At 46.0% G+C, this 12267-nt stretch overlaps 1 protein-coding gene across 1 annotated transcript in view; it reads right to left on the bottom strand.

Annotated features, from left to right (window-relative positions):
* Positions 1-12267, bottom strand: part of LOC144103465 (uncharacterized) — a 43806-nt gene that overhangs the window by 18343 nt on the left and 13196 nt on the right. The window contains exons 6-7 of the mRNA XM_077636175.1: positions 6747-7023; positions 5989-6162 (exon numbers count right to left, since the gene is read on the bottom strand). Of these exons, the coding sequence (XP_077492301.1) occupies positions 5989-6162; positions 6747-7023 (451 nt within the window). The remainder of the gene's footprint in view (positions 1-5988; positions 6163-6746; positions 7024-12267) is intronic.

Below are 12267 nucleotides of genomic sequence, written 5' to 3'. Positions count from 1 at the left end.
CCCAATTTTCGTATCCTTCCCCTCCCGACCAACATGTCCCCCGTCCTGCACGCCGGACGTCGTCATGCGGCCGCACAGCACCATTCCCCTCTCTTTGATACCCAGGGTGTAGCTTACACGGATGCCTCCTTTGTGGCTCCTCGAGGTTCCTGCGGCTACGCCCTGTACCATCCACACCTCCCTGCTCTTGAAACCCACACCAGCGGGCCGTATCTACACCCTCCAGACGCATTGTCCCTCGAGGTCCTCGCCATTGCGCATGCCCTCCAGTCATTTGCCCTCCTTCCCTCTCTCCAAGAGTACACAGTCTATTCAGACTCACAAGCCGCTATACACCACATCCAGAAACGCACCCTGACCCCTTCTCTCCAACAGGAGGTCGAACGAGCGGTCTCCGCACTGCAGCCTTCCATCGTTTTCCTCCGCTGGGTCCCTGGGCATTCAGGGATTGACGGCAATGAGCTGGCCCATCAGCTCGCCCGCGACACACTTTTCCGGGCACCGTTGATCCCCTGGCCCAAGCCCTCGGAGGACGGTGGGAGGCTCACCCTTCGCCGCACCATAAAAGAGGTCTACCTTGAGCTCCGCCTCGACAAACGCCTTTACCCTCCTCCTCATCCATCACTCACGGTGCCGGAGTCTCGCCTTCTTCGGCACATTCAGATGAATGCAGTTATCACCCCGTCCCGCCTCTTCCTCTATCGCTATCGATCGGACCCTTCCTGTCCCAACTGCCCCTGCATCTATGCGGACCTTGCCCATTGCCTCTTCTATTGCCCGGCTGCTCAGCAGTCGGGTTCCTTCCCCCCACCCTTTCTATCCATCACCACCTGGCTCGACTGGCTTGGCGCTGAAGGGGAAGAAGAACAGCGGCTTCTGGTCGCCCAGGCGGTCGACATGCTCGGCCTATAAATTATGGTCGAATAAAAGTCTTTACTACTACTACTACTTGGTTGCGATTTAAACATGAGTATGTTACGTGCAACTATGAACAGCGCATCTTTCGATGTTTTACTCAGATGCTTTCGCGTTACAAATATGATTACGAATCCAGTCCGTAAAACCCCCGCCTCTCAAAGATGCATTCATATATTCGTAACTATCATCGACTCTTCACTCATCGCTCAGGAGTTGCATGCTTGGACATGAGTGATCATACGGGTGATCATTTTACTCCAAAGTTAAACAGGGTATCTGAGACCATAAGCAAGCCGGGGAGATCGCGTGAATTGTTAGAGCGTGTTAAAAAAAAGAACAAATTTTGTCTGCTATTTATCGTCAGCAGTGATGTTCTTGTTTTTGAGCACTTCAAGAGGTATGCGAATAAATTAATTCCGATATAGGACAGGCTAAGGACAGATGTTATGCAACTGTCTATCTGCATCTAATCGCCTTAATAAACTACTGGATAAGCTTCAGTTGTTCGACTCTGCCGTCTCCCTGGCTAGAAGCCACAATAATACAACTAATGATGGCATAGATTATTCAAGTAATCACCTCACACTAGAATTTGGCAAATTTTCTACCTATTAATCGAATTCCTCAGCCCATTCATCTGACCTAGCCATTGATAGATGGCCTCCGCCTACGTTTCTAGAACCTGTTCCAAAGCACGCAATTTTGTCAACGTTTAGAGACTTGAACAGCTGCTCTTGTGATGCGGATAATATCCAGATACGTCCAGTTATGCTCGTCATCGATATTGTTGCCGCGCCATTATAACACATTTATAACTCGTGTATAGAAACCCTCACCACCTCCCCTATTTTCGAAGGTTGCTGGAGCTACAATCATATACAAGTATGAGGCAAACACAATTTTAGGAACTATCGCCCAGTAAGTAGTTGGCCGATGTTCTCAAAAATGTTGGAGAATATCATTCTTAAACGAGTTGAAAGCTTTTTATATAAACACAGTATAATTCCCGACTGCCAATATGGCTTCAAGAAAAACCGTACAACAAGAACTTGCTCTTCTACACGTGACGGAATATATATTAAAGACCCTTTAAAATAGGAAACTTGCCTTGGGATTTTTTTTTAGATTACAGCAGAGCATTTCACTGCATAAATCATAGCATATCTTATTTCAATAGCTTGGTTCTTGAGGAACGAGAGCAAAAGCATTAATTTTAACTAAACCTTATTTGTCACTTAGAAAACAAAATTTCCATAGCAATGAATAAAATTCATCGGCGCGAATTGTCTCCAGCGGGGTTCCCTAAAGGAGTATTCTGCGGCCATTGCTATATATACTGTACATTATATGAAATATTAATTGCGGTTACCTGTCCTCAGTTCGGAGTTTGCGGTGATGATACTGCTTTGTTTTTATCTGGCGATAACAGTAATAATTTAATAAGCAGTGCGAACATGTTATTTGGGGAATATAAATATGGCGCTGTAAGAAATCTTCGCACTAAAAATGCTCTAAATTTAGGGCAATACTTGCTCATGCAAGAAACAAAAAGTGCAATGAACTCAAACCACTATTCTAGCACATTAAACAGATTAAAATATTAAGGTTATTTAGGACGCCTGGCATAATATTCACCAAATATATGTTATGGGATGACCACATAAGCGAAGTGCGTGTTTAAGCAAACTCCCCTCAGCAGAACTGCTTTATTAGTGCCGCAATAGCAACCCTTGACGACTAATTGACTTGCGTTGTTGAAAGTAAATTACTGTGCTTGTCTGTAGTGTTTGCATGGTGCTATTCTCTTGTCACCTATAAAAATGAACCATTACTATGTTTTTTTTTCTTGCAGCAACCCTGACCTTTTGCCTTAGAGAAAGCATTACAGGTAAACCTACAATAATGAATATACATTATCAAGTGTGTGATATTTTGTTATTTTGTTGCAGCAGCCTTGTCCCATTGGGGAACGTTGCACCAGACTGACATCTCTCCAGCAATGCGGAACCTGAGTGAGTGCAATACTGAACGAGAAAAATCATTACTCGATAAAAGCTGGGAGGCGTCTTGCATGCGCAAAACTTTAAAGGCATTATGAAGCAAATAAATCTAAATTCCAGACAGATCTTTTCACCACGGTGCTTTCATCTCATGAACGTTCACGGACAGGCTTTGTGAACATGCGGGCACCGCAGCCCATAAAATGCTAGGCACATGAGGAATGAATTTTAAGGGCGACATTGCTCTCTGGCTTTTGGGAACTACACTGCCTGCGAGTACACGACGTGCTTCCTGAAGAGCCAGCAGTGACTTGTTTCAAAAACGAATTTCCAGTTCAAATGGGACCATTTGACAACTGGTTTAAGGAACAAGTTTTCAGTTGAACTGGGACCGGTAGCCAACTGGTTTATGGAACAAGTTTTAAGTTACACTGGGAGGAGTTGTAACTAGACCAGCTGAAGTGGAAAATTGCTCTTTAAACCACTTTTACTGGGACCAAATGGTCCCAGTTAAAAAGTTTCAGCTGCCCATTGGGTTTATGACGCGTTTCATAAGTTGTCTTCCGCAAAAGATAAAACTTGTCTTATTATGCACTGTTTTACTAACATTTGAACTACTGCATGCCCATTAGCGTAGGGCGCCTCTACACACATCAACTCTAAAAACCAGCTGTTGCTGAAAGACGAGCTCTCAGAATTGTGTATGACCTGCCAAATAGACGTACACTCCACTAAAAATTTGTTTTCCAGGAATAAGCTAATCATCGTTTAAAATATTCCTGCTTATAGACTGCTGCACAACACTAAATTACAGCAGCGAGAATGCACAGGCAATATATCGCACTTAGCCAATATACAGCTATTTCATTGTACACTTCGACGCGTTTAGAATCTACACTGGCAATTACCGCTCACGAAAACACACCATGGATGCAAAATGGCTTCATTTCGACTTCCATTCCTACTTAATAGTACTAACTGATGCAAATATAAGCAGAAAGCATTAGCTGCACTAACCTCCTCGACATCTTTATCCCCGCAACTTCCCTTTCTTAGTGTTTTCATGATGCATGTGTAAACGTTCCCTTGTAGCAGTACACTCTGGGGGGCTAGCTGGTGCATGGGTTTTCAAAATCATGCACCAACCATGTCCCATGATGCCGCAAGATGAACTTCTCCAGCACAAGGCGGATTTATGGTCGTTTGACAGCGGAACTCATCTCTGGTCCGTCAAGGCAACGATTTGGTCCAAGACCCTTTTCCCAAGCGTCTCACCCCAGAAGAGCCGAGCACCTGGCCGGAGGAAACCTTGCACTCATAAGAAAACCGGTGGGTCCCCGGCGGCACTGGGGATCGAACCCTGCACCTGCCGAATGCGGGGTGGCTGCTCTACCACGAGTTCAAGCGAAGTGTTTTACAAGCGCTGTTTCAGATGCTATTATTGTTATTTTGATGTTTGTGTTCTTTTTATGACCGAACAGGTTTCTCTTGATTACGACCAAGTCAACTTTGCCGATATATTTTTTTCTTTAGTTACTTGTATGAAATCATGATATAAGTGCTGTCGCATGCCACTGCTCATTTGCTGTAAAAGGGGTGGAAACATTGTCAAGCGTTAATCGCTTTAATTTCCACCCGCTCCGCCAACGTACGGTAATGGAAAAATAATGGTTATTATTATTACAAAGAAGCTAAACTCTTTTACTGCTCCAAGTTGAAACCATGAAATTGAAAGCCTGTTCTCTTATGAGGTCAGCATAACGCACACATGAATTGCAGGACGTACGTGAAGTAAGGCACTGGGAAATTGAACTTCCTCGTGCTTTCTTTGTTCAGAAAACTATGATGAGAACCTCCAAGAATTATACATGGAAGGAACGGGGGCAGTTTCCTTTCTTCGACTTTTTAGCCTAAGTTATGTGGAAAGCATCATTAGCTTTACCGAAAAAAAACGAAGTTGCATATGGATAAGATATTTTTTGGTAGATAGTAGGCTTCAACATTGTGCAACATGCGTTTCATGAAAGTGGAGTTAATGGCGAGTTCATGAATGTCATAGCAGCTGTGCCAGATCGGATATTTCCCTTTCTGGAGCTGCATAACGGCGGTGGCACACTTCTCTTACCCACGCGCGAATACGAGTCCGTATAGAATCTTTCCATCTATATTTTACTGTTATTCATGCTTGGAACAGGCCTCTGCTGTGACGTTACCCCGACTTCTGAGTCCTCGGGGACGCTGTTCAGTCTGCATTCGATTCCAACGCGAAAGTACGTTTGCCACTGGAGGTCGCGGATAGCGCGCGCTGTTTGACCTACTTGGCCCTGCATACATTACGCTCGAGAGCAGATATATATAATTGGCTAGCTGAGGTGTTTTCCAGGATATAGAACCCATGTAACGACACTAAATCGGCCCGCATTAGCGCAGCGCGAGATATCTGCTCCGTTTTATGCTACATAAAATGTCCGGAGCAATTAGTTTGGAAAAGCCAATTTTCAGATGAGCACAAATGGGCTTACACTCACTTTCATGTACAAGCCGGGGCGAGTAACCAGGTGAAGATGGCTGCAGGTACGTACGCAAGTAGGCACGAATGTAACGAAATAATTGTTGCAGGTACGTGGGATTTTACGCCCTAATGCGGCACATGGTTTATATCAGCGGAGCCGCACTGGAGGGCAAAATAATAAATTATACCACGTGGCGTTTCTTAACCCGCCGTCACACCGAACAGCACCCAGGCCTTTTCGCATTTTGCCTCCATCGAAATGCAGCCGCTTCGGCCGAGGTCCGATTTGGCCATTTTGGGATCAGTAGCCGAACACAAAAATATCCGAGCCTCCGCGGTGTATTCAACAGCCCGCCTGAAGACATCGAACTCAAATTATCTGTTATTAACTTGTGCCACAATGCAATTACGAGCATTCGCTCGTAACTGCATTCCGCTCACATGACGGAAATTCTCCATTGCCTTTACTCATAAGCGCGTTCTTTTTCTTATAATTAGTGCGCTTGGTGGTTTTGCGATTGCCTGAGAGGTAAATGGGCCGAGTACATGGAAACTCACCCGTCGTCGAATGAAGGAATGACGTAGTGAGGAAGGAATCCGAGCCACTCAACGCGTAGGCCAGGCGAGTGGAGTTCTGGTTAGAGACCTCCACCATGGCGGTGTATCGTCCCTTGCCTATGAAGTCGACGAAGAAGCCGTGGTACTGGCCATCATTTTGCTGATAATCGGGTTCTGGGAAAAGGTTTAGGAAATGCACATGATGAGAGTAAGCGGGAGAGCGGAAGGAAGTAGGATTGAAAGAAAGCGATACAGTGGATGAAGAACGGAGGGAGAGAAAACAAGAGAGTTTAAGAAAAAAAGACAGAGCGAGCAAGAAGGAAAGGAAAAAAAAGAAAGGCGGGAAGACACCAACACACGAAACACCCACGTAACAGCCGTAACAGTGTGTCTTTGATGGATCAAAAGATTCACTGACTTTGGTTATCTGAAAAATCCACGTGATGTGGGCCTCCAGCTTTCCAGAATCAATTCTTAGACAATTAACAGAAACGTTGGACATCACAGGAGGAAATTCGATAGTCTGACATCCACTCTTAATCGCGCTTTTAATGTTTCGGTAGTAAGATATTCCCCTAGTGGTCTTTATTTAGGGTAGGTTCAGGTGTCTGGTAAGCCGTTCAAATTTCTTGTGTGGCTCACCACACACAAGGAAGACAAAAAGACTCAGGAGAACATCCGAGCACAGCCTTTTTTGATAATGTTAGACTGCGGAAGAGGGCCGAATGCCTATTACCATACCTAGCAACGGATCTTACCCTCCGCGTCGTCATGAAGTGGGAACTTTATCGGCTGCGGATCCTTCTCCGGGCGGTAAACTCTGGCGAGGACAACGGCGTCTAGAACCCGCTTCTTGCCCTTGGTTACCTTGGCCGAGACGACCGCTCTGTCGAACTTGTCCACGATCACGTAGATCATCTCGCAGGTGACTAGTATCGGGTCGTAGTCTTTTGCTCTTGGTTCCGACTCCACCCGGACGCTGACCTTCACTGGGGTCGAGGTGAGACTCGGCATATGAAGTGTCCTGTTTCCAACCTTGTGGGCAGGAAAATACTGTCAGTGAGCCTTGGTAATCTTCAGCCACCAGACAGCCGCCATTCAGTGCATTCAGAAAGTAGCTACGCACTTGCACCAGCACTTGCAAGGTAACTGCACGGGTTAGCAGATGTGGTGCAACAGCAAGAGAGCGCTAAAGGTTGGATATATACACTTAATTTCACTGCGCGTTTCCCCCTGTCAAATGATGAGTTATACATTACAGTACACGAATTACCGGGTAGTATTTGCCTACTACCGATAAATAACTTACAAATGAATTTCTTCTCTCATGGTGCTTCGATTCTGGTTTCATTGACCGAACAAAAACTTCGACGTCAAGTTGATGTTTTGGTCACGTTATCCACAAGAAATTTATAATCGCTGATATGTAGTTTTAATTCACTATAACATTTAATGTGTTCTCTTACAAGACCTTGAATTACGAAAAATGACCTGTCAACAATTACATAGCCGATCTTTTTTTTATGCCGCATGTAACCTAAACAGAAACCACACGTTAGAGTGTTCGTTCCGCTGATGAATCCGAAAACCTAAACAGTGTCAAGAAGAAATTCAAATATAAATTATTTAGCGGTTATTATTTATGCCTGGGGGCTCAAACATGAGAACGTCGTCAGGATATACAGGGTACTTCACGTCAAACTTTACGTGACTTTTGAAATATCGACTTTTTGAGTTAGCAGAGCGATTTTTTCGACATAGCATTGTGAGCGTTATGACGCAAGATATTTTGGCTACATCGCGTCAAAATAAATGCGCTTTTGAAAAGCTTGCAGGCAAAGCAACTTCTTTAGTTGATGCAACTCGTCGAAGTAGTCATAATTTGTTGAGCCAGAGCGCTGAGGGCATCTGCTGTTTCGAAATTCTAAAAACTGATAGGGATATTTACTGTATTTAAGGAGCCTAACCGAAATATTAAGAAGGTTAGCTGCTGAATATTAGTTAATTAGCCTGCTAACTAGCACGTCCTATCTGTATGCTGATGTACTACACGACTGACAATGGTAAATCAAAAAAGCGTTCCTCTAACTCATAAAGCCGGTTTTTAAAAGTTGTCTAGAGTCTTAGGTGAAACCCCCTCTATTATAGAGTTGGTAAAAAGAGACAGGTGAGTACCAGTGGCGATCCTCAAAGAGAAGACAATGAAAGCGATCCTCAGCGATACGAAAAGCAAACTGTCGCAGAATGTGGAAGTTACCGTGGTAATCGTAGCAGGGGGACTGAACAGTGACGCTGCGCTTGTGGTGGAAAGATTAGCTCAAAGAGTTCACGACAGAAACGCAATAGGACAGCAACAGGACAGCGTAGGACAGCATTGACTACGTCCTTATCTCGCAAGGAATCTGTAGCAAGCTTACAAAAATAGAAATAGGCGAGGAATGGGAGACGGCTCTTGGAAGTGATAATAAACATATTCATCTGCAGGTTGGCGCCAGGATCAGTATAGGAACGCAGAAAATACAAAAAGGGAGCGAGAAATGAAGCGAATAAATAGCGCAATAGCACCAAGCGCTGAGAAACCAATACAAAAATTCTTCATGAAATATTGGCATTATAATCATTTAGAACTACTCATGAGTACGACAATCAAACAAGTGAAAGCGGGAACCCACTGAATATGAAAGAGGATGCCACAAAGCTGGTGAAAAAGTAAATCAAGGAGGACATAGGAAAAAAAATGGCCTGACTGGTCGCAACACATAGTTGCAAAGAAGTCGCTGTTATCAAAAAAGGAAAGGGGAGCATAATGGAAATCTTATAGACAAAAGAAAGTGAGGTTGCTGACCCTCGCCTAGGGAAAAGTAAAGCAGTCGACCGATCGCTGGATGGCTGAAGTTGGCGATTCAATTATATGTGCACGGTCATGAAAATTCTGGAACCGTGCAAGCTATCTGGGTAAAAAGAATAAGAGAAAGGAAGAATGATTCAGGATACCGAGAGAAAATGCTTATATGAGAGAAAATGCTTAGAGAAATACGATGCTGGTGATAAGTACATTACCTCAATTATAGCTGAGTCATTTAGTAGCGAGGATAGGGTGATCAGGGATAGGGGTTCAAGCCGATTAATTAACTTGGTTTTAGAAGCAAGAAAACTTCGTTAAATGCATTTGAAATATTCAACACAAATAAGAAAATTCTGAACAGCAGGTGACAGAGAAAACGCAATTTGATTTATGAAGGAAAACGACACCGGATCAACATAACGTTCTTGAGACCGATTAAGAGAGCATCAATTATTTACAGGCTGGCAGTACACGCGGTGAAATTAAAAATGCTGGCATGGATAGCAAGTAATAATAAACACAGAAACACACAATGGGTTCAGGCGGAATAGGCGCTTGAATGATAGCCAGTTTCCGCTTACTGAAATAGCTAGGGCGGAAAAGAGACCTGTGTATTTAGCCTTCGTGCACACAAGCAGTGCATCCGACAACGTGAACAGGGACTGCTGTGAAACAGAAAAAGATAAAGGCATCGGTCATGAGATAACTGATATCGAGCTCGACATATAGTGAGATAATGAAGATGAAAGTGCATTTGAAAGACTTTTGAGGTACACAAATGATTAAGGCAGAGTTGCCTTCAGTCACTGCTGCGGTTCATGCTTTATGTGATAACGTGTCAAAAAGAGGCTACAAGAAACCCGTTTAGGTTATAATTTGTCGTAAAGGTTAACGGAAAATGTCAGAGCAGCGGCTTCCCGGTTTATTACTCTACTATTTAATAGTGTATTATTAGCAGATAAATAGAGGATTTGCAAACTCTGGATAAATCTTGTGGAGCAAAAACAGGTGCTTTAGGGCTCACTTCTGCGCAAATATCCCACTTATGATTTTTAACGATTGAACAGACCAGGTGCTTACACCAAAACGCCTTGAAATAAAAATATTGGAGGAAAACGAACATTTCAGGATATGGGAATGGAATGAAATCTCAAGGGCTTACTTTCAGGAAAGCGGTTTTGCGCGGAAAGGTAGAAGTACACCCAACCCAATGTAGAGAATTATTACTATGTAATAAGAAACGTCTTCAAAAACACAGCGTCACGAACAACCAGCGGAACCGTCCAGGCACAGATCAGAGACCCCGTTCAGTCCAGAGCACGCACGAGCGACCGAGCGTTCAGCGCTCGAGCTTCGCAGTGTTCGGCGCTTCTCGTCGTCTTCTTCGTTGAGCGCCAGCCTCTGAAGATTCTAAAGATCGTGGCAAGTCTTACAATTTTCCCTGGGGGAAAGGGCGCCATTCTGGCGGGCTAGGGCGATGTGACGACGGCGGGGTCGTAGTAAGGTTTGAGGTGGGTCGTGTGGACAATTTCGCATCCTCGGCGGCGATGATCAGGGGATGGCGTAAGGGGTTCGGTGAGGTAACTGACGGGGGATGTCTGCTGAAGAATACGGTAGGGTCCCTGGCACTTGCTAACAAGTTTGGAGGAAAGGCCGGGACCTGAGGAGGGTATACAGAGTCAGACAAAAGAGTCAGGAAGGTAAGCGGGAGTAAGTGCAGGGGATCACGGTTGCTTTTCTGCTGCTGCTGGGCGTGAGAAGTGATGGTCCGGGCCAGCTGTCCGCATTCTTCGGAATAAGTTGCGGCTTGAGAAAGAGTTGTAAATTCGGAAGCATCAGGGCGGTAATGTAGAATGGTGTCCATTGTGCAAGAAGGCTCACGGGTGTACAGGAGCAAGTACGGAGAGAATCCAGTGGTGACAAAAGGGAGAACGCGGTCCCAGTTACAATGGTCGGAAGCAACATACATGGCCAGCATGTCGCCGATTGCTATTAAAACGCTCAACCATGCCATTTGTGTGGGGATGGTATGCGGAGCTGGTGCGGTGAACAACGTTTGCATTCCTGAAGGAGAGCTTCTATAACTTCTGAGAGGAAGGCCGGACCTCTCTCACTGAGCAGCTCTTTGGGCGCACCATGGCGAAGAATGGTGCGATGGAGAATGAAGGATGCAATGTCGTGGGCTGTACCGGATGGTAAATGCGATGTTTCAGCTGGAAAGAGGGCCGTAGAGGTCGATGCCAACACGCTCGAAGGGCTGTACTGGGCAAGGCAGCGGCTGGATAGGAGCGGCGGGTCGGCGAGGTCGATGCTTTCGTCGCTGGCATGCGGTGTAGGACTGAACGAACTGGCGGACGTAACGGGCCATCCCACGCCAGTAGTACCGCTGTCGTAGACGGGTGAAAGTCTTCAAGAATCCGGCATGGCCACACTGGGGACCATCGTGGTAGGAAAAGGAAATAAAGGAGTGCAGATGTGTCGGAATGACGAGAAGCCACTTGCGACCATCCGGAAGATAGTGGCGGCGGTAAAGGAGCTTGTCTCGGATGGCGAAATGGTGGGGCTGACGGCGGAGAGCGCGGGAAGGAGGTCGAGAAGATTGGCCAGATGGAGATCAAAAAGGCAAGTGATCCACGGGTCTTTGCGTTCCTCGGAAACCATATCAGCGAACTCAAACTTCAAAGAAGGCAGGGCGGATATACAAGGCGCTGCCTGAGATGGTACAGGGGAGCGTGAGAGGGCATCAGCATAGCCATGTTTGCGGCCGGAACGATAGATAACGCGAATGTCATACTCTTGGAGTCGCAGGGCCCATCGCGCCAGTCGACCAGAGGGATCTTTCAAAGAGGACAGCCAGCAGAGGGCTTGGTGATCGGTGACAACGTCAAAAGGGCGCCCGTACAGATAGGGGCGAAATTTGACGACCGGCCAAAGGATGGATAAGCACTCCTTCTCGGTGATAGAATAGTTGGTTCAGCTTTTGTGAGTGTCCGGCTAGCGTAAGCGACAACGTATTCGTGAAAGCCTTGCTTGCGTTGAGCGAGTGCTGCACCGAGGCCGACGCCGATGGCATCCCTGTGGAGTTTCGTTGGAGAACGAGGGTCGAAGTGACGCAGAATTGGTGGAGTGGTGAGGAGGCGACGGAGTGTCGTAAACGCTTCATCGCAGGCTTGCGACCAGGCCTAAAGGTCGTGGCTGGAAGGGAGCTTGTTCAGGGGATCGACGATAGTGGCAAAATTGCGGACAAAGCGGCGGAAGTAGGAGCAGAGGCCGACGAAGCTGCGGAGGTCTTTTACAGAAGTGGGCTTCGGAAATTCGGCCACAGCTCGCAACTTGGCCGGGTCCAGGAGAACGCCATCCTTCGACACGACATGCCCTAGAAAGGTGAGCTGCCGAGCTCCAAAACGGCACTTAAATTAAGTGGGAGGCCAGCG

Source organism: Amblyomma americanum, chromosome 9 (assembly GCF_052857255.1).
Source record: "Amblyomma americanum isolate KBUSLIRL-KWMA chromosome 9, ASM5285725v1, whole genome shotgun sequence".
NCBI classification, from domain to species: Eukaryota; Metazoa; Arthropoda; class Arachnida; order Ixodida; family Ixodidae; genus Amblyomma; species Amblyomma americanum.
Note: the sequence above shows the minus strand (reverse complement) of the source record. Positions and strands in the feature narration are given on the sequence as shown.